Source organism: Camelus dromedarius, chromosome 24 (assembly GCF_036321535.1).
Source record: "Camelus dromedarius isolate mCamDro1 chromosome 24, mCamDro1.pat, whole genome shotgun sequence".
Taxonomy (NCBI): domain Eukaryota; kingdom Metazoa; phylum Chordata; class Mammalia; order Artiodactyla; family Camelidae; genus Camelus; species Camelus dromedarius.
Window position 1 is genome coordinate 32,812,339 of NC_087459.1, and position 25,886 is coordinate 32,838,224.

The 25,886-nt window shown below is 59.8% G+C and overlaps 1 protein-coding gene across 1 annotated transcript; it reads right to left on the reverse strand.

Moving 5' to 3' along the window:
* Window positions 1–224: 224 nt before the first annotated feature.
* Window positions 225–24,226, reverse strand: LOC105105777 (kinesin-like protein KIF19). Its single transcript, XM_064478168.1, has 13 exons — window positions 24,140–24,226; window positions 23,120–23,200; window positions 21,173–21,283; window positions 19,899–19,986; window positions 18,838–18,974; window positions 18,522–18,647; window positions 17,344–17,538; window positions 14,237–14,389; window positions 13,534–13,656; window positions 11,472–11,771; window positions 4,750–4,949; window positions 3,477–3,660; window positions 225–533 (listed from the first exon to the last, which is right to left on the reverse strand). The coding sequence occupies exons 1-13, from the start codon at window positions 24,224–24,226 to the stop codon at window positions 225–227; spliced, it is 2,094 nt and encodes a 697-aa protein (XP_064334238.1).
* Between the last annotated feature and the right edge of the window lie 1,660 nt (window positions 24,227–25,886).

The window sequence follows — 25,886 nt, forward strand, 5'->3', positions numbered from 1 at the left end:
AGCATGGAGTGCGTGGTCCGGTCCTGCCAGTGTAAGAAATCTGTTTACACGCACACGCACCACACAGACCCTCTGTGGTGGACGTGCAGGTGGCTGGGCGTGGTGGGCAGGGACTGGGTTGGGACGGAAGGGAGACAGGTGTCTCCTGGCATGCCATCTAGGATGTGACTTTTTTTGGACCATGTACACTGCCTCCTCTTTCCAGAAACTCGCAGTAATAGAAATCAGAGCCTCGGGCATGGCGCGGGGCGGGCTGGCTCACCCTGCAGCAGCTGCCGCTGGTCCTGGATGATCTGCTCGCAGAGCAGCCGGTGCTGGTGGTAGCGCTGGATCACGAAGTCCTTCTGGCAGAGCAGGTTCTTCCTGCACAGGCTGCTGGCCTGCAGCTCCGTGTTCTCCACCTCCAGCTCGTGGGCCCTGCACAGCAGCCGCAGCACCTCCCGCTGGTCCTCGCTGATGACCTGTGCGGGCAGCAGCTTCTCCATCTGCGAGACCTTCTTCTTGGCATTGGCCAGACACTGCTCCAGCCCAGCCTGGCGGGGAGACAGCATTCAGGGCGGGTGCCCAGGGTCTCTGTTCCCCCACTGCTCGTTCTCACGGGCTGGGGTTTGCAAACTGTACTCAGGGAAACACGGGATTGGCTCTGAGGCCACAAGGCTGTCACCCTGCATTAACCATGCCGGTTACTTTCTGTTCTGACACTTTCGTATCTTGGGCCCTGTTGACCCTGCAGGGACTCCTTCTCCTGGGGGTGTCCAAGTTCTACAGACAGTGAACCCCGCTCCCTCAGACACGCTTTCAAATGCAAACCAGCCAACCCAGAGCCCTCCCCCCACCCCCTCCTCTGTGGGCTCCCACACTCTAGGCCACTGTCCCCCTGCCCTCGTCACCAGGGACAGCCCCTGTGCCCCAGAGCCTGCTGGAATGACCCAAACTAGCTGACCCCAAGCCTGCTCACTCTGCCCTGTCCATTCCTTCTGCAGAAGCCACGATGCCCCGCCCTCTGCCTCCTGACCCACCCCGGTGCACGGCACCCCATGCCCACTCCTCTGGGGAGCTGTGAGTGACACACCGTCTCTCCAACGGCATCATCTCCTGCCCGGCAGACATTATCGCACCTCGAATGTCCTGTTAATGCATGTGGCGTTTTAGAACACACTCCCTGGGCCCGCCCCTCACCACTGGGTCTGCTCTGCCGTGGGAAACCGGTGCTGCCCGTTTTCACACTATGAAGCCTTCGCAAGCCGCTTCTGGTCCTCACAGAGTCTTCTCTGAGGCAGTGCCCTTGCAGCCCCGTGTGGCAGCCCTCTCGCCTGCACCTCAGGTCCTGGCTCTCTTGAGCCAAAGCAGGACATGAGAAGGAGCAGTATGGGCCCAGCTCGCCCACTACTGCCCCGGGGAACTGCTCCCCACCAGCGGGGGGCCTGGGAGACCTGCCCGGGCCCCTCACCTCACTCAGTGCATCAGTCAGGGCTCCGGAGAGACAGAACCAACAGGAGAGAGAAGCACACATGTATACGTCTTCACATCTGCTTGAGTAGATGTGTGTTTATGTACGTTTATATGAGATAATATATGCACGACACATGTGCGTACACGCACGTGTGTACACACAAACATATACGTATACACACACACATACACACACACAGAGATTTCTTTTAAAGAACTGGGGCTGGCGAGTCCAAATCGCATAGGATAGGCCAGTAGGTTGGAAGCTCAGGCAGGAGCTGATGCTACAGTCTTGAGGCAGAATCCTTCCTTCTCTGGGAAAGCTGAGTTTTAGCCGGCAAGGCCTTGCAGCTGACTGGGCGAGGCCCGGGCACACCACTGGGGTGCTCTTCACTTACAGCCGACTGAGCACAGGTGTCGGCTGCCCTGCCAAACTCCTTCCCAGCTGCACCTCAATTTACATTTTATCAAATCACTGGGTGTGCTGGCTGGGCCAAGCTGGCAAAAAAAGTCACCACCACCCCACGTAAAGCCACCCAGGTGCTCAGACAGTAACTCTCGGGCTGGAGCTGCCTGCGCGTCCGGCCCCCAGATCACGTTCCCAGGAGCAGGTGGGATAACAGTCCGGTGCAGCCCACGAGGGCGAGCCCCCGCCTTTGGCTCCTTCACCCCCTGGGATCGAGACGGGACCGCTTTGGGGGGAATCGGCTCCGCTCCCCCAGCAAGACCCTGCTCTCCTCCCGGAGGTCCTGCCCGAGCCCCCGGCCGAATCAGCTGCCCCTCGGCCAGCTCCCCAGCTCCCCATCCTCCGGCTGTCATCCGGCTGCCGTACTGAATTGTGACTAGCTGTGTTTGGGTCTCTTCCCGGGAGCCTGACAGCCTAAGTCACAGAGGGCGTCTTACACGTTTTTCCATCCTCTGGGCCTGGCGTTGGGCTGGACTCTTAAAACACTGATTTGACATTGGCTGGCTGATCGCCTATCGACTTGATTCACTGATGGGCCCACATCCTCATGCTACCTCGCATCCCGATGTCTAGATGTGGCTCTTGAGGGCCCTGCTCTCCGCTGAGGCACACCATCGGTTTGAGAAAAAGGCATTTTTCTTATTTTTAAATGTTGAAGGATTTTTGAAGTGAGATCAGGTAATCTCCAAATTGCTGCAGGCAGATGCAACAATATTAAAAGGTCTTTGGTTTGGCAAATAGCTTGCAAGTGAAATAAATGCTGCCTGCTTTTAGCAACATGATATCATCAGATGCCTTCTCTGCCTGCCCGAAAATACTCCTGCTCATGTTTGACTAAGGGGCTGAAGTAGTAGCCAGATACACTGGTGTTTTCCCCAAACTCTCCGTGGCGCGCCCGGCCCATCGCCGCCTGCAGGGAGGCCGTCAGATCACTAGCCACTGTGAAAGCAGCTCCTGTAAGTAGCCAGCTCTTCTCAGAAAATGGGACTGTGAGAATGCCCCCTCCAGACGGGACCCTGGAGTCTGGGAACCCTCTGGCCACGTTCCTCGGCCCTGTGCCACGTGCCAGAGGCCAGACTCTGGAGGACTTGGGGGACGCTGACCGAGGGCGCCGAGCGGGATTAAAGTGCCACCCACGTGGCGGGACTGCAGGGCCGCTCGGAGAGGGAGGCTTTGCCCTTCCAGGGGGAGGGGGCGGCCAGCCGTCCCCAGACGGGCAGATGGGGGTCTCGGTGGACACCACACCACCATCCTGCCCCATTTCTGCCGCCTCCTGCCCTGTGCCCAGCCCCGCAGTGTAGGCATAACTCTAGCTGGAAGGGGCATGGACTTCGGAGTCGGGCTCAGGTCAGGTCCCAGCTCTGCTCCGCCTGCTCTCTGGGGGTTTGGGACAATTTATCTCGTCCCTCTGAGCCCCGTCGTTCACATCTATAGGATGGTCGTGGTTGGCTGTACACCAGTGACTACTGTCAGAGGTCCAGTGCACTGGCTGCCGTCAGTGTTAGCAGCTGTCACCACACTGCTGTGACCGTGGACATGCCCGGTCCCTCTCCCCTACCTTGAGGGCCGCCGTTCTCCGCTGCTCGGCCAAAAGCATGCTGACCTCCTCTCTGGCCAGGGCCACCTCGTGTGGCTCTGCAGACTCGCCCTCACCCCCGTCTGCATTGGCCTCCACGGGCTCCTGGTCCCTCCCGGGCGTGCGGGCCCTGCGCACGAGGTGGTGGGTCCTCTCTCGCTCCCAGCTGCAGCCACAGCAGAGGGGTCAGGGTCAGAGGGCGGGCCGCCCGGGCTGGGAGTCCCGGCGGCTCCCTTTCCCGAGTCCCTCTTGGCCCCCAGCTGGGCTACTCGCAGGCATGGGCATGAAAATGGGGCAGAACTGGGCCTGCTATCCGATCTCTTCTCTGCGTATGAAAAACAAGAAGGCGTGAACGCGAACTGGGAGGAAGTAAAGAAGCAGCAAACACTTGCGGTGGGGTCGCCGAGGGACCGAGCTCAGGACCTTGCAGCCAGGCCTCCCCACCTCCAGCCCCAGACGGGGCCGGGGCACCCGGGCGACCACGGCCACCTGCCAGGTACACGCGCCCCAGTTCCCTCAGCTGTGAAACTCGATGACAACAGCACACCTGGGGCTCTGGGAGGGCTGCCTGGGGTGACCTGGCTCAGGGCAACACCTCCAAAGCTGCACATCGGGCGCCAGATCCAACCCAAAGTACAATGAGGATCGTGTGGAAACTGTGGGGGGAGGAGCCCCTGAGGGGGCAGGGCTGGGAGCAGCGGCACATACTTCTACCCGAATTCCTGCAGTGTGGGCCATGCCGAGTGTGTAGTTAAGAAAATGAGCAGGAAGGAGGAGGAGAAATGGAAGTCACAGCGCCGGGGCCCGTGAGCAGGGTGGCCATGTGTCCTCGTTTGTCGGGGGTATCCCGGTGACACCTGTCATCCCAGTGTGATTGCTAATAGCACCCTTCACCCCCCAGTGAGTCCTGGTCTGGACAGTAAATTGCACGGCCAGTCCCTCTGCACACGGTCAGTTATTCACAGGGGTATGACCCTTGAGTGAGTGTGGACTCGGGGAGAGAGCTCCAGCCTAGTGGGCGCACAACCTCGGGCAAACCTGCATCCCCTCTGACCTCAGTATCCTCGCCGCAAAATGGGATTAACCCTAACCCGCCAGGGCTGGCCCTGGACTCTGCCTTGGCTGAAGCCCCCCCTTGGGGACCTGAAGGCAGTAGAGGGAGGCTGGACAACAGCAAAAGAAGGAGGTCCCCTCGGAGCTTCCCCGCCCCCGGCCCCACTGGCCTCCCCTCCCCGGGCTGGGCGGGCTGGCTCACTCTGCGATGGTCAGCAGGTGGCGGGACGTGTCTATGTGCAGCTCGACATTGGTGTTCTCCAGCTCCAGCAGGCTGCGCCTCATCTCCAGCTGCTCCTTGAAGGCCCCGATGAGCTGTGCCCGGACCTTGTTCATCTGCAGGCGGCTATCCTCCTCGGCATCAGGAGGGGGGATCGTGGCTGGGGGCAGGAAGAGAGCCAGCTGCACCGGGAACAGGGCCACCCAGGCCAGGGCTGACTCCATGCTTGCCCATCAGCATAGGATCCGGCCCAAGGAGGGGCTTTATATACAGTGTGGATGGATGGGTGGATGAAGGGTGGAGGGTGAGTGGGTGGATGAAGGGTGGAGGGTGGGTGGGTGGATGGCTGGATGAATGAATGAGAAGATGATGGATGGATGGGTGAATAAATGGGTGGATAATTTAGAGGGAGTTAGACTTTCTTTGCCTGGGTTGTGGTCAGGTTACCTGGATCTGAGTCTCAGGAATCCAAGGAGGAGTGGGGCTGGGCTAGCCATCTCGCCTCAGACCTCACTTCCTCAGGGAAACCCTTCTGGACTCTCAATCTGGGTCCATCCTTCCTCTGATAACATCCTACCTTCTCCTTGCCGGTCCTCTGCATATTGTTAACCAGGTAACATTGTGTGATAAATGTTCGGTACCTGCCTTTCCTGCTGGAACGTCAGTTCCACAGAACAACACTATTCTTGTCTTTCTGTCCCCATGGGGAGTTCCTACCTAACAGTTGTCTGGTGATTAGTCAGAGGCTTTCCCTGCCTGCCCCGGTAGAACGTGCCACTGTGGTCACGTGTCTCGGTGCTCCCAGCCTTGACGTCGGTGTTCAAGGGGTCCCTTTTCCCTAAACGTCAAGCAATCTGGGAGTGGTGAAATAAATCATGGTCCATCCGGACGACCAAATCACTGCAGGCATTAAAACAAAGCCGCGGGGGAGTACACAGTACCCCAGCAGCGACCCCAGCAGCGCCCCGCACACCAGCGCCCCACTGCCGCCCGAGGCTTGCCACAGCAGGACCCAGGGGGAGCCTGTCATGCCCTCAGGGCTCACCATGAGACCCCCTTCCCTCCGTGACACTGCCCAGCTTCTCCATTAGGCCCATCAAGACCAGCCCCAATAACTAAGAGGCCAGCGGGGTGAGAGCCGTTATGGCATGCACCCCTGTTGACCCCTGACCCCGAAGAAGCCCAAGCTTCCTGGTCGTCACCTAGCTTCACAGATTCTCTACAACAGCCCCCTCCAGCCCCTCAAACCCTCTGCTGGCCCCAGGGGACGCCATCTGTCATCAACCGCGGCCCCTCTTCTTTGAAAGTTTCCTTCACCCTTTTGCTCCACCAGAAATCTGAGCCCCAAGTCTACCACCAAGAAAGAGGCAACCGTGTGCACCAGGAGGCTGTGTGCCTGGAAAGCCCCGAAGTGCCCATCGCAGCACGGCCATCCTATGGGCACTCTGCAGCTGTCACAGAGATGAGGTGGCCCCACACGTGCTGCTGGACGGCCTCCAAGGCTCATCCTTGGACGAGAGAAGCAAGTTAAAGAAGAGCAGCTACGATAGTCCGACGTCATTTATGCGCAGAGCCAGCGCCGGCCACCCCCGTGGACGTGCACGCACGCAAACCACGCGCCTCTCTGGGTGCAGTTGTGTCCACAGCGCTGCACAGAAAGAGGCCCAGGAAGGTGCACGTCAAAGCGATAGCAGTGACCTCGAGGAATTAGAAAAAGAACAAACTAAACCCAAATGTAGCTGGAGGAGGGGGAGAGCAAGGGTGAGCAGAGACGCACGAAAACGACGGGAAGGAGCAACGAGGCTACGAGCTGGCTTCTTGGAAAGATAAACCAAATGGACAAGCCTTTAGCCAGACTGACCAAGAGAGAAAGAGAGAGAGAGACTCAGATAAATAAGATCACAGATGAAAGAGGAGCCATTACAACTGGTACCACAGAAATACAGAGAATCGTGGTTACTGTGATCAACTCCACACCAGCAAGCTGGCTAATCGAGAAGAAAGGGATAAATTCCTAGAAACATACAACCTATCAAGCCTTCATCATGAAGAAACAGAAAATCTAAGCAGACCAGTAATGAGCACAATGATTCAATCAGTGGCCGGAAACCTCTTGACAAAGAAAAGCCCAGGGCCTGACGTCTGCACGGGTGAATTCTGCCAAACATTCAAAGAACGATTAACACCAATCCTCAAACTCTTCCAAAAAGTTGAAGAGGAGGGGATACTCCCAAATTCATTTTACAAAGCCAGCATTCCCCTGGTACCAAAACCAGACAAGGACGCTACATGAAAAGAAAGTACAGGCCAGTATCTCTCACTGATACAGATGCAAAGAAGTCTCAACAGAACACTAGCGACCCGAATCCCGTGGCAGGTCAGAACACCGCACACCATGGGCACGTGGGTGCAAGGAAGGTTCCACGTACGCAGAGCAGTGATGGTGATGCCCCACGCGGACAGGATGGAAGACAAAAATCATACGATCAACTCAACAGATGCAGGAAAAGTGTTTGAGAAAACCCAGAGTCCTTTCATGACAAAAAACTGTCAACAAAGTAGGTGTGGGAGGAACGTACCTCAACATGACAAGGGCCACATGTGACACGCCCACGGCTAACGTCACACTCAGTGGCGACGGGCTGACGTCTTTTCCTCTCAGGTCAGGAGCATGCCCGGGGTGCCCACCCTCACCCTCGCATCGAACACGTACTGGCAGCCCCCGCAGAGCAGCCGGGAGGGAAGAGAAGAGGCCCCAGATCAGAGAGGAAGAAGCAAACCTGTCTGTTTGCCAGCGACGCGATTTTATGCATAGAAAATCCCAGATGTCACAAAAACCGTCAGTCACGTCTAAGTAAGGCTGGAAACGAATGACGGTGTGGCATCTCTGGCTCTCAGGACAGTCCTCCCCGAGGTGGCTGTCCTCTCTCCTGGCCCCCTCTGACCGCTGAGGCTGAGGCTCCTCCCGGCCCCTCAGGGCGTGTGTTCTCCCCAGTGTTGTTCTCAGAAGGCAGTGCCCGCGGCCCACCGCCAGCGCCCCCTCGGGCGCAGCCCGCTCCCCCTTCTGCACGGACGGTCTCCACACCAGCCTTCTGAGTGTCTCCTCCCACTTCTCTCTCATCACTCCTGGTGACTCCAAAATCCTCAGACAATCCAGCCACCACCCAAGGGCCTTCGTTCCTTGACCTCCTGTCCTCTGGACCTGCTGCCCTCCCTCCCCTGACCAGCAACCCCCAGCCCAGCCCTGGGCCGGCCGTCCGCACGGCTGCAGGCCCCCCGCCCGCCTCCCGCTCTGTCAGCCCCTCCGGCCCCAGAAGTGTCCAGTCCACCGACTCCGCCGTGTCCGGGGTGTTGCCCTCACCCTAAGAACCACATGCTCTCAATTCCGTTATGTTTTTTAAAAATTTTCAAATCTTCCTCTTTCCAGCCTTTAGATAGAAACACATAGAAATACAGAGCCCAGAGGAACCTGCAAACGCACAAGCAGACGGGAAGAAACGCCACAAGACCCACGGCCCAGTTTCCTCCAGAAGAATTTAAAGGGGGGCGGGGAAGCCCATAGAACAAAAGAGACATAAAAGTTTAAGATTTATCAGCCAAACTCAGGATGTGGACTCTCTTAGGATCTTAGTTCAACAACAAAAGAGATTTGTTGCATCGCTCAGACTGTCGGAAATTTGAACACCTGCCGGCTCTCTGATGATGTGGACAAGTTACTGTTAACGTTCTTTAAGGTGTGGAAATGGTACTGTAGTTATGTTTTTGTAAAGAGCCTTGATTTTTTAGGGATTATAGGCTGACACGTTTATGAATAAAATGCTATGATGTCTGGGGTTTGCTTCAAGATGGTAGGATGAGGGAAGTGCGCGGACGGATGGGGAAGGAGGGGGCGTGGGTGCTCACGAGGGTCACTGGGCTGTTCTGTCTCCTTCCGTGCGGACTGGAAATTCCCCGTATCAGTAGCAGGAGCATTTTCTTCTCCCTCGTTCACAGCTGACCTCGGTCGTCACCCAGCCTCCTCCCTCAACTCCCGTTCTGGTCTGCAGGCAAAACCCCAGCTGTGGAGAACCCTCCACCTGCCCCACAACGGCCTTAGGAAAAGCCCAGCTCTTCTGAGTGGCTCCCATCTGCTTCACAGCTGCACATCCCGGGGGGCTCCAGCACGCCACTGTCCTGCTCACTCTCTCCTCGGCCTCCCGTTACACTCAGGGTAAACCCAGGCCCCTTTCCACGTCTTTCCAGCCTCGTCTCCCACCACGTGTGCCAGCCACATCGGCTGCCATCTGCCCTGGAACTCATCAAACCCACCCCCACCCCAGGGCCTCCGCACAGGCAGCTCCACTGACCGGGATCTGCACGGCTCTGCCCTCCCTCCCTGAAGTGCGGCCTCCCCGGCGAGGCCTTTCCACCCACTCAGCGTACGCAGCGCCCTCCCCTCCTCCCGCCCTCTGTCCCCTGCCCACTGTATCCTCCTCCTTTGAGAACGTACCTTCTTGCGGGCGGGGCCCCCCAGACCTCACTCCCCCTGCACCCCCAACGCTGATCTGCACCTGCTACACAGTAGGCACCCAAGAAATGTGCGAAAAGAGCACAACCCTGACTGATTTTGCTGTGCGTGCGTGAGCTGGTTTGTCTAGGGGCCCAGAAGGAAACGGCGAAACACTAACTGCGGCATCTTCAAGTTGTGGGGTAGTGGGCGGCTTATCTTTTCTTCTTCTTACACTTTGCTGTCAGCTCCGGGCTTTGAGGGATAAATGTCCATCACCCTTATAATCAGGAACGTCTCTAAATACGATGTATTTACACAGGGAACATGGGAACAGGCTTTTGTGATAAATATTCGAGTAACACCGCGAGACTTAAAGACCCCTTGACATCTCTCTGATAGCCTGCTCGCCCATCCCAGTCCCCCACCCCCAGGAGACCACCACTGGCATTTTGGTGTGTCCCCTCCGAGCTTTTTCTGTGCGGTGTTGTGCATAAGGAGATGTCTGGAGTTTGGGTGGGAGAGTTGTATCAGGCTGTGGGCAGCACTCTTTAACTTGCTTTCCCGCCCAGCAGCCTGTCTTGGAGGCCGTCTGTCTGCGCAGGTGGGTCTTCCCCGTCTCTGTAACACCTGCAGGGCGGTCCGCAGGAGGGACCACCACTAGCTTGTCCCACCCCCTTTGATGGGCGCTGTCTCGTCGCACAGCCCCCTTGGGCACGAGAGCGCGTGCGCCGCATGGTGGATGTGGGGGAAATTGCTGGGGCACAGAACACGGTGCAGGTCAAGTGTGAGCAGACGCTGCAGATCAGCCTCCAAGGAGACACGTTAAGTTAGGCTCCCGGTAGCTGTGTTTGGGGCTGCCGTTTCCACACCTTGTTGTACGTGAGCCGCTTAATAGTGCCCGGCATCTCAGCTTCAGCCGGTCCAGTAAGTGAAGACTGGCTCAACCTGCATCTCTATTTCCTCATGGACTGAGAGTCTTTCCCTGTGTTTATGGCCACTGGAAACCCTCTGAACTGCCTATTCATTTCCTCATTTCCTCGTATTTTTTAAATTGGGCTGTTTGCTCTTTCTTACTGATTTTCTAAAGTCCTTTATTTACCACGGCAAAGCTTGTCTTAATAGCCAAAAGCACATGTGCGTGTGTGTCTGTGCACGTGTGTGTGTGTGCGCGTGTGTGTACTTAGCCAGACTTCGTTAACAGGTTTTTTTTTTTTTTTGGCAGGGGAGGGAGGTAATTAGGTTTATTTATTTTTAATGGAGGGACTGGGGATTGAACCCCAGACCTCGTGCCTGCTAAGCACACGCTCTGCCACTTGAGCAACACCCTCCCCCAACAGGCTGGGTTTTTTTAATTGAAGTATAGTTGGTTTACAGTGTTGTGTAAGTCTCTGGAGTGTAGCATGGTGATTCAGTGATAAACACACACACACACACACACACACACACACATTCTTCACGATGAGTTACTACAAGATATTGAACGTAGTTCCCTGTGCTGCACAGTAGGACATTGTTGTTTATGTATCTTACATACAATAGTTTGTAGCTGCAAATCCCAAAAGCTCTCAATTTATCCCTCCCCGCCTGTCACAGGTATTTTTTAGGAGCACCTTTTAAACTTACTGATTAATTTGATCATTTTAGGGTAAAGTTGTGGTGTGCTGTCCCCCAATAGGAGGCCGACAGCCCACTGATCTGGGGAGACGGGAGGAATGAGGGAAGCCGCCCAGTGGGTGTGGGCTCCACTCGGGGGGGTGGAGGCGTTCTGGAAGGAGACAGAGGCCAGGGCTGCCCAGCACGGTGGATCTGCTGGGGAACCGTTCACTCTAAGGTGGTGAACTTCATGTTCTGTGAGCTTTGCTGCAGTGAACTTTTTTAAAGGCACTAGATGCTGATGTTGGGGGAGCTGGGCGCTCTAGACCATCTGCAGCTTTTCTGTAGGTTTAAAATTATTCCAAAACAGAAAGATTATTTGGGGGAGGGGCACTTAGGTTGTATATTTATTTTAATGGAGGTGCTGGGGATTGAACACAGGGCCCCATGCATGCTAAGCACGTGCTCTACCACTGAGCTGTACCCTTCCCCTTGAAAAGTTACTTAAAAAAATAAAAATCTGACTTGGGAAGGAAAAAAAAAGTAGATGGGAAAGAAGAAAAGCAGCAAAGAGATACAGGAGGAAGGGATCAGGTGAGGTGGGGGAAGACAGCCGGCTCACAGTTAGAGCCAAGGCGGGCGCTGGCCCGGTCACCCCGGGAGGCCCAACAGGGCTGGGAGCGGGGGCGGTGCCGGGGCCCCGGGCGGGACGCTCGGCGCGGACCCGGTGCCAGGCGGGGCAGGAGGCGCCAGGCGTGTGCTCGGCCGTACCTGGAGCGTCCTGGACACCAGGCTCGCTTCGCCCTTGCGCCTCCTGCTTCTCGACCTTGCACTGGAGGCGCTCGATCTCCCTGCGCAGGTCGGAGATGACGTCCGTGTACTGCGTGATGTGGTAGGACACCTTCAACAGGTTGCGCTTGACCTGGGGGCAGGACGCGGCCAAGGTCAGGGCCAGGCGGCTGCCCCGCGGAGGACCCCTTTCCCGTGAAGGGTTTACGCCAGAAACACGCAAGCACGTTTTGTCACAAAAATTCACATCAGCACTACTGGGCCGTAAAAAGGAAAGAGACTCTGACACCTGTTACAGCGTGGCGGGACCTCGAGGACACGGTGCTCAGAGAAATAAACCAGACACAGAAGGACAGACACTGTGTGATTCCACTTCTACGAGGTCCCCGGAGAGTCAGAGTCCCAGAGACAGACAGCAGAGGGTGGGGGCCGGGGGCTGGGGGAGGGGGACAGGGTTTCAGGCTGGGAAGATGGAGGATTCTGGAGAAGGACTGTGGTGATGGTTGCACAAGGCAGTATGCTCAATGCCACTGAACTGTAACATTTAAAATGGTTAAAGCGGTGGATTTTGTTATGTATATTTTGCCAGAAATTTTCAAACAACCCAGAAGTTTTTGAAAACCCTCCCCCTGGGGAACCACTGCTACCACGTCGGCGTGCATCCTTCTGGATTGCTTTCTGTGCCATTTCGAACGTACATACGAACCTACCCAGAGAGAGACCTCTGGGGAGTCTCTGGGTGTAGGTTTGGCTCCGGACTTTGATGTAAATTATATTAGTGGAGCTTCTATGATTTTGACCATTTTTCTCTTCCAGCGACGTGTCTTAGAGGCGGTCTGTCCGCATGTTCTCTGTCTACCCCGTTCTCTGTCACAGCTGCAGAGCGGGCCGTGGGAGGGACACACCGAGGGCTTGTCCCGTCCCCTTCGTGGGCACTTTGGGGCTTTCCTGTGACATGACTTCCCTGAGCACGTGGGTCCGTGTTTCTCTGGGAGACTCGGAGGGGACCCTGCTGGCCTCAGGGCACACGCGCTCTGTGAGTTTTACTGGATGTGCTGGGTGGCCCCGCGTCTGCACGGACACTTTTTATCCCTTGCCGGGTCCCCCTCAGCGGAAGACCCCTCTCAATTCGGCCTCCTCTGTGCCTCTTCCTTGCAGTGGCCTGGGGGTCTCATTTAGAGCACTTGCCGCAAACTGGAAACGATGTCTGCGTCTGTGAGTTCATGTGAGTCTGCCGCCCCCGCTGCTGTGCTCAGGGTCACCCCCCACCCGCTGCTGTGCTCAGGGTTCCTGTGGGAGCAGAAGCTCCGTCTGTTTTTTTTTTAATTTTCATCAAGGCGCCTAGCTCAGAGCCGGGCGCCAGGGGAGCTCATCTCATGTCACAGAGGTTGAAGGCATGGACTCCAGAGCCAGGCTCTCTGGGTCCCACACCAGCTCTGCTCCAGCTGTGGGAGGCTGGAGAAGTTGCTTTGCCTCTCTGCTTCAGCTGCTCAGTCTGTAAAATGGGCTGATAGGACCTGCTTCCTAGGGAGAGGGTCACTGAGAGTTGCATTAATTCCCACCGGGAGCCGGGGCCCATGGGTAAGTCCCCACCTAAACACCCTGAGCCCCGCGAATGTGGCCTCATTTGGGGGGAAGGGGTCTCTGCAGATGTAATTAGGGATCTTGAGATGAGATCATGCTGGAGCAAGAGGGCCCTACAATCAACACAGGAGGAGAAGGGGAGACACAAAGTGGGGGAGGAGGCTCCGAAAGTAGCAGAGCCTGGAGGGACGCGGACACAGGTGGGGTGCCAGGAGCCATGGGAGCTGGAAGGGCCCCTCCCCTCCAGCCTCTGGCAGCAGAGCCGTGGGATTCAGAGCCGGTGGGTGAGCAAGAGGGAGGGAGGGCCTCACCCTCGTCTTGATGTTCTTTGCGCGGTAGGCGTACAGCAGGGTGGACCGCGACTCCTCGAAGTGCGTGCTGGCCGGGCTGACGTGGGCGATCATCACCGTCCGGCTGTTCCCGCCCAGGGCGTCCTGCTCCGAGGACAGTGAGAGTCGGGGGTGGGATCCAGACCCCCACCTGCCCGGCGGCGCCGCCCCTCCTCCACCCGTCCCCAGCTCTTCAGACCCTCCTGCCTGAGGCTCCTGCTCCAGACCCTGAGAAGGCAGCTGGGGACCAAGGGGCCAGCAGTGGGGGTGACGCTCGGACGAGGTGGCACCGCTGCAGGCCCACCCGTCTGACTTGTGCTCTGACGCGGGCAGATTGGACCGAGGCCAGACGTGCAGACATGGATTTGCGGCTTGGCGCCTTTGTCTGCTTGCACCCTGCCTCGCTGTGGAACAGAGCTGACAGCACTCAGCTCAGAATGAAGAGAAGTTGTCTTGGTCAAACTGTCAGGATGGGACAGGTGGTCCGGCAAAGGAGTGAGTGGCCTGTCCCTGGGAGTATGCAAGCGTGGGTGGATGGAGGAGTCAAAGAGACTAGATATGGTTTCTACAGAGAAAACAGCGATTTTCCTGCCTTCGGGGGTTCCTGGAAGGGCCCTCAGATCCAGTAAATCCTGAAAGTTGCGGTCAGAGGTAGCAGTGCCCAGCTCGGGCCTGGGGCTCATACCTTCAGCAGGCGTGTGAGTTTGCTGTCCCGGAAGTTCACGTACTGCGCCCGGCTGCCGCCCTTCTCTCTGAGAGCGTTGATGCAGTTGCCCAGCGCCAGCAGGGAGCGGTTGATGTGGGCGCCCTCCTTCATCCTCATGCCTCGGTTCTGGGTCTGCGTGAGGAGAGGCCAGGCTGGCGGGGAGGTGGTCTTTCCCTTGCTTGCCGTCTCCCCACCCCGGGCCCCAGGGGAGGGGACCGAGGTCTGGAGGGTGCGATAACCCCGCCCCACCCCAGGAGGCTCAGGATGGATGCACTGACCACACTTCTGTAGAGCTGGGGCCAGTGACAGAAACAACACTGGATTCTGCTGTGGAATACTACACAGCCAGTAAAATGGATGGGGTAGAGCTATTTACCAATGTTGAAAAGACACTCACTATTAAATGAGATAAAAATTGGGTCAGAGGGATGTCTGTGCAGAACAATCCCACTTTTATAATAAAAATATAAATGTGTGTGTCTTCATGAGGCAACACCCACGCCAGTCTCAGCTTGGTCCTCCTGCGGGAGCACCTGCCCGACCTCACTCTCTGCAGGGGAGACCACATCACCCTGTATATTTCCTTCAAATCTCTTACACATTTGATATTTCCTTAACTGCTCCCCACAGGACATAAGCCCCATGAGTTGGCCCTGTGTCCCCAGAGCCCGGACACTGGTGGGTGTCTGGCCCACAGTGGGGCTCAATGGCTGTGTGTGGAGCAAATGCGTGGAGATGCATGAAGAGGCCTTAGGAGGACACCCGCCAAACGGCTGTCGGGATGACTTCCCCTCCGTGCAGCCATTGCGGGGATGTTGATTTTCTTCCTTCGGCTTAACCGCATTTTCCGTACTTTCTGTGCTGAGTTTTATTACATTTGAAATCAGGAAGAAGAATGACATTTTAAGGGCACGGGTTTAGAGCCAGTTTGGGGCGCAGTTTGAGAATAGCTTAAACGACTTATCCTGGACGGATCTCCCAATCTGTCTCAGTCTCCTTATTTACAAAAGGGGCAGTCGCCCCGGGTCACAGCCAGGATTTAATGGGCAACACATGTAAGAGACCAGCTCAGAGCAGAGCCCACAGAAGCGAGCGGTAGACGTGAGCTGCCGTGTCCCTGAGTGGGAGCTGGTGTGGGGCAGGCCTGGGGCTGCTGGCATGACCCAGGCCGCAGCAGCTTCTCAGGTATCATGTATCTGTGCCACAGATTCAAGGGGCTTTCTTGGAGAACTCGTGCCCTGGAACAAACTCTTTCATGAGCAATTTTCTCTGAAGAAATGACAGACCATGAGAGCCAAGCAGATCCTAAAGACAGCGCACTAGGCCACCTGAGTATACAGCTTAAAAACTAAGGCCCAGAGAGGGACAGTGGCCTGCCCAAAGGCACACAGCAAGTTGGAGCAGAAGGAGAACAAGGACCCAAAGCCTCAACCTCCTGAGTCTGGTGGCCTCTCTCAGCGCCAAGTCCAGGGGAGACGGGCCCTACCTGCCCCTGAGGACATGGCACTGTCCAGCCGGCACAGGCAGAGCCCAGGCCTCCGTCACACTCAGCTTCGTGAACGTGAAGCTGTGTGCACCCCCATCTGTCTGTGTATCAACCACGTCTCTTGTTTTCTCTTTTCTGAGGCTTTGTCATCGGGGGACCCTGCTGTCCCTCCCAGGATGGCCGGGTCCTAGAGACAAGCCACTCACCCATGAGCACAGGCTTCAAATGCAAACCAGCCAACCCAGAGCCTGCCCCACCCCCTCCTCCAGGGGCCCCCACACTCTGGGCCACTGTCCCCCTGCCCTCGTCAGCAGGGACAGCCCCTGTGCCCCAGGGCCCACTGGAATGACCCAAACTAGCTGACCCCAAGCCTGCTCACCCTGCCTTCCCACAGAAGCCACAACAAAGTCTCTGGCCCACGTGATCCCCGCTCCCCCCCCCTACCTCCTGCCCCCCCCCACGTGGCCCTGCGAGGCATCCCGTGGTCCCCACCCCACCCCCCCGGTCCGGGAGCTGTGAGTAACTCGCTATCTTCTCGGGGCGGTCATCTCTGATGTGTTGGCCTACTGTACCTCCAGCCTCATACTGTATTAGTATGTTACTTTTAGACCCGTCGGACTGTGGGCCAGCTGGTCAGGCTGCTCATTTCAGCAGCCCAAGGGCAGGGCCAGGTGCAGGGCAGGTGAGTGAATGAGTGAAGAGATGCAATGACCAACACACTCTGAGGACGCAGAGCACACAGTGCAAACTGCAGGAGGGGTATCAGCCGTGAAAGGTACAGCTCTGGGCCGGACCCCTCCCGTTGTGCACGGCGTTGTCACAGCGAGGCCACGCCGCCACCACCAGAGCCTCAGCCCAGCATTGGTAACACAGGCGTGAGGCCGCCCACCTCACAGACTTGGGGTTACGGGGCTTATGAGTGCTAAGTGCTGGTGCCTTGGAGGGATGGGAGAGGCGTCCCTCGCTGGTAGCGTTATTGTTCTGGCACTGCCTCCATCCAGCACCCTCCCTGTTCCTGCCGCTGGGCTGGGTGGTGTCCCTGAGGACCGCTCGGCCCCCAGGCAACGGTGAGCACAACCCTCACTCCCAGCGACAGGCGCCACAACGGCTGGAGCAGGGGCGAGGGGGCAGGCAGGCGGGGCGCGGCCTCCCGACCAACACCCCCCTCCACGCGCGGCTCCCTCCACCTGACAGGCTTTTCCTCAGGCTCAGCTCTGAGGCCCCACAACCACCCCACCCTCCTGCGTGCCACAGCCTCTGTGTGACCCCAAATCTCAAAGCACAGCCTCCCTGTGCTGCAATTATCTGCTCACGCATCTGCCTCCCGCCCGCCCTGAGAGGCTCCGGGCTCCCAGCGGCGGGTCTGGGTGCAGCTCGTCTCTGTGTGTCTGGTGCCCCGGGAGCCTGCCACACGGGGCGCCCTCCCTGAATCCTGGCTCCACGGCCCGGCCGCCAGCGCGTGATTAGCGGGCGCCTCTCCTGGGCCAGGCGCCGGTCTCGGTGCTGGAGAAGCTGCTGAACGAGGAGGGACAGTGTCCTGCGCATGGACTAGCGAGCAGATGGACACAAGGGGAGGAACTGTGACGAAGAGGCCAGGAACCTGGGACGCCCGCTCTGAGCCCGCCAGGTCCACCATGAAGAGCCTCCCCAGGCGCACTGCCCCCGCCAGGTTGGTGGCGCGGCTGCGCTGGCGCACGGTGACCTGCAGCACGGCGTGGGAGCGGGATGATGTCTGGTTGGCGGCCGTGGGCTCCTGCGTGTGCTGCCGGTTGCCTTTGGTGAGGAGCTGCATGATCTGAGGACCGAGGCAGAGGCGGGAGGCCGTCAGGGCCCCTGCATGCTACACGCTCTCTCCAGAACAAGAGAAGGAGGGTGCCCCCCTGAGCCCCTTGGGGTGCCTCTTCCCCGGCCCCCGTGGCTGGGCTGCAGATGGCAGAGCCTCAACTGGTGGAAGCAATTTCTGGTTTGCGGCAGGAAGTGATTAATGAATCCGCCAACTGAACCAGCGGGAGTCGCACTTGTAGCAGCCCTTCCCCACCTCTGCCCGTGGCAGACATCACCAGTGGATTACCCGTCTCTTCCCCAGACAGCCCTTTCAATACAGAACTCCAGGCAGTTGTAGGGGTCTGCTGGAGTTAGCGGGTGGTCTGAAACCCTTTTGTGCGCAACCAGCGGTGGAAATCAAGCCAGTGAGCCTCTGCTGGGCACCCACTGCATGCCGGCGGGCGAGGACCACAGAGCATGCGTGGAGGGAGACTGACATGCTCGTTGTTCCTACAGAATAGGCCCTCCTTCCCGACCCGGGGCCCGCGAGGGGCCATCAGGGCAGGGTCTCGGGTCGAGGCCGTCACGGCTGGAGAACACGGTCACCCAGGGGTCGGGGGCCATAGGGAGCAGCTGAAGGGTTCTGGGCAAGTGGGAGGGCAGCACCGGGAGAGGCTGGAGGGCAGGGCTGTGGGAGCAGTACTCAGGATCAGTGTGGCTCTTAGAGGTGAGGCTGACCGTGACCGGCGGGGCCCGCCTGGGGTGCTGCGGGAAGGTGGATTCCACACCTGCACGTGGACACAGAGGGAAGGCTGCGTGATTCACTGGTGATGCCTGCCCCGAGCGCAGCAAGGAGGGCAGGACAAGGGTGGCTGGGGTGGGCATGCATGGGCTGCTCCCTGAGCCCAGGAGCAGCTGTGTGTCTGGCTCTGCTCTCTGAACCTGACCGTGAGGGACCTTGTGGGGACTGGTGCCTGCCAGCGTGGCTGCCACGTGTCCCCCCGTGGGCCTCACCTCCTGGGCGTTGGAGGTGGAGACCTCCGTGATGCCTGCAATCTGGATGCTGCCCCTAGCATCTTCCCTCAGGTCCAGAAACCCCGAGGACGGGTTCAAGAGATCCCGGATGGCTTCGTTATAAATCTGCATGACACAGAAATGCTGGGAGCAGGAGCTTTGGTGCAAAGGCAGCAGTGCAGGGACCTGCCTGTCACTGGCGGTTGGCACCTCCAGAGGGGACGCGAATGCCGGGAAGGCGGAGGCTTCCCACAGGCCAGGGGCACCTGGGGTAACAGGTGGCGGCTCTGCAGCCGAGGTGGGCGGGCGGGCTCACCTCGAGGTAAGATGTGGACACGCTGCAGTCCGCGCTGTCTCGGGTCTCCTCGATGGCCCGGAGGAGGTGGGTGAGGGTCTGCAGGTAGATGCCGGGCTCTGCGTCCGTGCCCAGCATGGTGTGGGTCTTGCCGGCACCTGCGAGGGGAGCAGGACGCCACCCAGGTGGGGCTCCTGAGCTGGACTTGGGCCCCACCCCGAGCCTGGCCACGCCGCCGCCTTTACTAAGCAAACCGCCCCTGCCCTCTGGCACTCTCGTTTTCCGTTTTGGAAACAAGGAAAATAAAACCACCCTGTCTGAGCCGCCTGATGGCTGCTGTGTGGAGGGCACCTAGGCAGGCAGGGAGACTGGAGGATGTAAAGCAAAGGCGCAGTCAGCGGAGGGAGGCCGGATTCCCTGCTCCAAATTTGCTTTAAGGTGTTTGTATTGTTTCTGTAATAGAATTAACGTACGTGCTAAACTTTCTAAGCAGTGCCTCACCACCCTGTACCCCGTTCGCCCCTAGAGGCAAGGACCAGCTGGCCCTTTTCCTTTGCTAGAGCCCAGTGCATAGTACTTGCTCCCTAATGTTTGTTGAATGAATGAATGAATGAGTGAAATAAACAAGCTGTGGCTTTGAGCCAGGCTTCTCAGGGCCTCGGTTTCTGCACCTGCAGGGGAAGGGCCGTAGGGCTCACCCAGCACTGACCCTCTGCGATTCTAGTTCTTAGGAGAGCAGCTTAGCGTCTAAGTGTTTGCCGATCCCAGCCTGTCACTGCAGAGAAGAAATCTGTGGGCTCCCATGGGCAGCAAAGTGTAGGCTTGGGTTGAGTGCCAGGTTCACTCCTACCAGCTGTGTGACCTTGGGGAAGTCCCCTCACCTCTCTGAGGCTCAGTTTTCTCATCTGTGATGGGGCGGGGGGGCTCTACCTGCCTTTTGGGGCTGCTGCAAGGACCAAAGGAGCCAGCGGATGAAGAGGGACCAGCGCACGGCCAGCACACAGTAGGTGCTTTGTGCTGCTGGAAAGGGTTCCGCTGCCACCAGCCCCATCCCCTCCTCGGGACACTGCCCGTGGCGGTACCTGAGGGGCCGTAGGCAAACACCGTCGCGTTGTATCCAGAAACCACGCCTTCCACTAAGTGCTGGGTGGTGGCACGGTACACGTCTTCCTGCGGACAGACAGAAGACCATCCAGGCCAGCCCTAGTGACTCGCTCCTCCGGTGAAGCGTGGCAGCCGTGGTGCTGTGGGCCGGGCCCTGAGAGGCCTGGCAGCGCCCACCTTCCCGCCTGCGCTCTGGGGCCGCCATGCTGAGAGGAAGGCCAAGCTGCACGGAGAGGCCGCCTGTGGGAGCCCCCGGTGCTCCAGATGAACGCCCAGCACCACAGGAGGGCCTGCCCGGCTGACCCCCATCCACCCGAAGAGCCACGAAGGATGGTGGTGAGCGGCTGTTTGCAGCCTCGGCCCTGCTGCGCTGCAGAGCCAGCGGACAGGTGGGAGCCGTGGCTTCTTGGCAGTTGAGGGGGCTGTGCTGAGTGCAGGGGTGACATTTGGGTGCAGGGTGGGAGTGAGCACGGACCCCTGCGTCCCTCACTGGGCTCTGTCCTGGGGCCAAACATCCCGCTGGCGTCACCACCCCGGAGACGTGACCGTCCCACCTCGAGAGGCTGGGTTCAAGTCCTGCTTGGCCAGGCTCAGGAGTAAGCACCTCCCCGTGTGTCACCCACACTGAGCCCGGGCCGCCCTCTGTAATGTGAGGGTCAGAACATGCTGGACGGCCTTCTGTCCTTGGTAAAGGGCGGAGGCGAGGAGCGCAGCCTGACCCCACACCTCGTCTGTGGAGCGGGCGCCGGGCAGCCTCCGCCAGACCCTCCCCACTGTGTGCTCACAGCGGCCTCCTTCCTCCTTCAGGTCTCGCCTGACACACTCTCCCTCAGGAAGGCCTTTGCTCGCCTGGCTGGTCTCCAGGACGGTGCTTATCACAAGTTTGTCTCCTGTCTGTCTGTCTGTCTTGCTGGGATGTGAGCCCCTGTGGGCAGGGAGTGTGTTCTAGCCCCGTGGAGGACAGGACAGGACTTTGTTGGGTGGATGGGTAGGTGGACAGACGCACGGACACACAGAGGAATGAATGAGAATGTGTATAAAGCCTGGGCACCTGGCGGCCCCCCGCGTCCCTGGACAGGGCCTCTGCTTCTGCCCTGGGGTGACCCAAAGTGCCAACCTCCTTGATCTTCAGGGAGATTCCTGAAGATGAGACGCCATAGATGAGGCCATGTGGCTGCCAAGCCCCCACGTGAGGACACCCACGGCGGGCCTGGCCCCGCGGGGACGTGGGGCGGTGGGGAGGGGCGGGCACCTGGGATGCCTGCTGGTCGAAAACAGTGTCGAAGATGAAGGTCTTCTCCTGGGACCGGTGTGTGCGCAGCGGGTCCTCGGGGTCCTCCCCGGGGTCCATCAGCACCACCACCTGGGGAGTGAGAGGCAGAGTTGGCAGGGGATTGGGCCGCAGGCCCCCCTCCACCCCGAGGCCTGCTGGGCTCTGCCTCCAGCCGACCCATCCCAGAGCCCAACCAGCGCCCAACGCGGACAGCAGCCCAGACGCCCACCAAGCGCCGGGCCTGGGCGCCAAGGGCTCGTGAAGAGCCACGCCAGCCACAACGCCCTGCAGGCGGGGAAGGGGCTTTGTGGACCGAGCCAGCAGCCTCACTCCTGCACTCTCCCCATGCGACCCAGGGGACAACCCCTCCCCACCCAGTGACCTCCTGCTCCGGGGGCTGTGCTGCCCAAAGGAAAGGGGAAAACGGAGGAGGGGTCCCGGGTGCCTGGGGAGGGACTGCACCCACCAGCCCTGCCGCCCTGCGCTGGGCCCCCGAGCGCCCTGGCACCCCTGCCCGGGGCCTCTCCTTTCCCACAGAAGCACGTCCTCATAGAGCAGGGTGTCCCGGGGCCTCTGGGGGCACGAGGCTTGAAGGAGCCTGTGCCGGGGCTGGAGGGCAGGGCAACAGAGACCAGCCGAGCTGTTTATCCTGGTGCTCGGGGCCTGGGGGAGCTGTGGAGTCTTAGGGGCCCAACTGGGCGGCCCAGAGCCTGCCACCGGGCCGCCTGCCCACTCAGCCGGGGGTGGCCAGAGCCCCCGGGAGCTCTGTGCCAAGATCTGGGGAGACTGGGACCATTTTGAGAGCCACTGCAGACTCCAGCAGGCCATTTGCCTCAACCGCTATTTCAGAGGCACCGCCGGCTCCCTGGCACTTGCGTGCTTTGATCAGTGGTTCACACAGTTCCCGGCGTGACAACGGGGGGCCTGTGGGCCGCAGCCCCCGCCCCGGCCCTGCTAGCCCCAGACTCGTAGCTGATACTTGGCTGTCGTCACCCTGTCTGTGCCGAGCCCGGGCCCACACCGTGTCCTGAGCCTGTCCTTACATCCTGCCTGCCAGGGCAGTCACGTCATGGACCTAGTTAGCCTGGCGCTGCCTCCAGGTCAAGGCTGTGGGAACGCTCTCCACAGCTGAGCCAGAGCCCCTCCTGTAAGCCTCCGTTCCCTGCAGTTTAACCCCGTCTTGCCTGTTTACACCCCCGGTTCCTCTCCCCTCACGTCACCCCCATCCCGTGGGCAAGCCCCAGCCGGCCTCTCCTCCATCGGGGTCCTTTGCCTCAAGAACAAACACACCCTGGGAACATCCCGGTTAGAGCGGCCTTTCGAGGACAAATGGGGGAATCCAGTTTGGGAACTACGTTTTGTTGGACCCCCAACTTTGGCATGTATTCCGGTCAGTGAGGACCCCAGGCACCACCACGCCTAAGCTGCACGGATGGCGCAGCTTCCAAGCCAGCTTCCAAGGAGCAGGGGTCCGGGGCAGCGTGCCGCCCCGGGCCTGGGGGCTGCAGTCACCGGGCCTGTCACAGCCGCACATCCGGGCGGCCGCCCTCCTGCCCGCCCCCGCCCCCGCCCTCCCGGCTCCCATGAGGGCCTGGAGCTGGCCTCTCCTTAGCGCCCCCCAACCTCTCCCCCTCCTCCAGGCTGCCCACGTGTCACCAGAGAGGACGTTTGTGACCGCCTCTGTCCGCTCTGTTCTCTGCGCACTCAACTCCCCAGTGTTCTGTGTTTATCCTGTTTGACCCCCACCCCACCCCACCCCACTAGGAAGTGAGCTGGGGGAGGCGCGGCAGGCCCTGGGTTCCCTCACGCCAGTGTCTGGAGCGCCGGTCACTGAGCACTGACCTTACTGATTCTGGAAGGGAGGGAGCGAGGTGGGTGAGCGCACGTGGGAGGGTGGGGGGCTCTGACCCCGCGACGCAGCCTCACCTGGTCGCCTGCCTTGTGGGCGACGACGGTGGCCCCATCCTCCAGCTCCAAGTCACTGAGCGGGCGGATCCGAAGCGCCACCTGTGGGCAGGACACCGCGAGGCTGCCTTCCAAGGCCCCCACGAGGGAGCCCCCGGTCCTTCCAGTGCAGAGACGCCCGCCCAACCTCCCCTCGCCTCCCAGGAGCCTCCCACTCCCGGTGAAGCCTTGAAGCCTGGCCGGGCGGGAACCTCCTCACGCAGAGCCTGAGCTTGCTCAGCCGCACGACGGGGCTGAGAGGAGCCTCGTGAATGCGGTGACCCTGCCTGGTCTGAGCCGGGGCGACTGAGGCCCAGAGAGCTGAAGTAACTTGCCAGGGTCGCACAGCTGCTATGGGGTCTTACCGCTGTGCCCCGCTTCCTACCCACCCCCGAGGGACCTGACCTCCACGCGGGCTGCGAGCACACTCAGGGCCCTGCTGCCCACCGTTCTCTGCCCGGCTCGCCCCCTGGTTCTAAGGGGGCCCTGCAGGGCACGCTCTGGGGTGGCGCTGACCCAGGCCTCCAACCTCCTTGGCCACGCAGGAGCCGTGGGCCCAGCGAGCCAGCGCAGTGCTTCTGGGCCTCTGCCGCCCGGTCTGTAATGGGGGGGAAGGTTCCTCCCGGCCGGAACGGTAGCTGTGGCTCCCCTGCCACCTAAACGGGGACCCGAACACGAGGGCTCTGTGACTAGCCTGCAGGTTGGGGGCAAGCCCCTGGTCCCCACTCACCGCACTGCCTGACGGGCCTCATGTCACCCGGGACACGGGCCTGATCAGGCCCAGCTTGACTGGGTGGGAGTTGGGGTGAGGTGAGAAGCAGGGGGTCGCTAGGTCCCTGTGAGGGAGGGCTAAGCAGCCAGGGGCAGGACCCGTATGGGGACCCGGGCTGACGGCAGAGGCCTGACCTATGACACGCGGGCACTGGGGGCAGTGTGTCAGGAGGCCAGGGCAGGGAGGATGCGGCCCAGGGACAGTCTAGGCACTCGGGGGAGGACGCTCACCATGAGCTGCTGGTCTTTGGGCTCCACCTCCCCCACGGCGGGGCTGTCCAGGGCCGGCGAGGAGCTGGCAGCAGGGCGGGAGGGCATGGCTGGCAGGGAACAAGAGCTCCTGGAGACACCTGGAGACACCTGGCTGCAGTCAGCCCTGCCCCAGCCCTGTGACATCAGCAGGGCCCCAGGAGCCCAGCTAGTCCCCAGTGTCTCAGCAACTTCGGGCCGGCCCATGTGGTTCAGGTGGGGCCCTCACCTAACGCTGTGGCAACCCCGGGGTGCTCTCAGGCCTCACCTGGTCTGTAGGTGAGCCCATCAGAGACCTACCCCAGGCCTGGTGCAAAAGCTAGCAGCTAATATTTAAATAATTTCCTCAAAATACTTCTCTCCTCAAAGGCACGTTTCTAAGTCAACCTTGCCAACGACCCACAGGTTTCTGATCAGGATGTGGTTTTAGGCCCCTTTCCCACGCTGCCTGCCCCACACCAAGGGCCCGACTCGCGTTAACCACCAGGCATGTTTACTGCTTAAACGCTGCGCTCAACTTTTCCACTGCAGTCCCCAAGGAACTCACTGGGCCGTGACCCAAGCAGGCTGCACCTGCCAGGTCGGGCAGCCACCCGCTGTGCCAGGCGCCCAGGGCCCCGTTCCCGCCGGGGACACAGGGGCTGCTACCAGGACAGAGAACCGCTGCGCCCTTTGGCGTAAACCACGAGACTGGACCCACGGAGCTCAGGCTTGGGAAATCCAACTTAGCGATTCCAACCACCGAGAGGGAAGGCGCCAGAGGCCCACCCACACGAGCGGGGTTGTGTCTGAAGTTGATTGACTACGGGGTCACCGTGGCTTCGTCTGGCCCCGCAGCAGCAACCGGCCACAAACGCTCGCTCGCTCGCTCGTCTCGGGCAGGGTCGTGCTGATCGCGCCCGTGTTCTCACCCTTGACGTCCAGGTCAGTGCTGGGCTCCAGGGCCTCTCAGCCACGTGAGCGAGGCCAGGGGAGGAGAGGGCCCCTCCCATGAAGGCCCGGCCTCTGACCCACCAAGGACTTTCTGGAGAGCCTGCCTCCAGGCTCCGACTGGAGGGCAAGCCCCTCCCATCCTGACTGCTCTGGAGACACACCGGACACCAGGACACCAGGACTGCGCAGGGGGCCGGGCGCCCACCCCTATGCCCAAGCAGGACATTGGGGACACTCTGCACCCCCACACCCTTGGGACGGGTCAGTTAAGTCCTCTGTGATGGGCCAGGCCTGGGGAACCCGGTCTATAGAAGACAGATCAACACAAGTGCTTGGAAATTATTTTATTTAGAAACTATGCAAAAGTTACAACTAGCAAATTTGTAACAGTGAAAAGTTAACTTTTCAAAAACTCTGTTAAAAACCTGTTAATACAACAGAACCGTGTGCCTGTCCCTTCTTAAAGCCACAAAGTAGGAGAACCAGGGCTCGCACACTGCGGTTGAAAGCACAGAAGCGGACACAAGGGCCGCTGTGGCCCCAGCGTGAGGGGGCCCGCCAAGCCGAGAGCCACAGAGGGGAGAGCGCGGGGCGCAGGCCCACGGGGGGCCCGCCGGCCGAGCCACGGGGCGGGTGTTGGCCTGTCCTCCTCCCCACGGGTGCAGCTGGGCCTCCAACCCCAGAAGGCCCTCGCTGGCCCGGATGTGGTACAGGTCACGGGTCACAGCTGTGAACTCCAAGTGTGTCTGCTCCACGTTGCACTGCTTTTTAAACTAAGCTTCAGGGTCCAGGACAG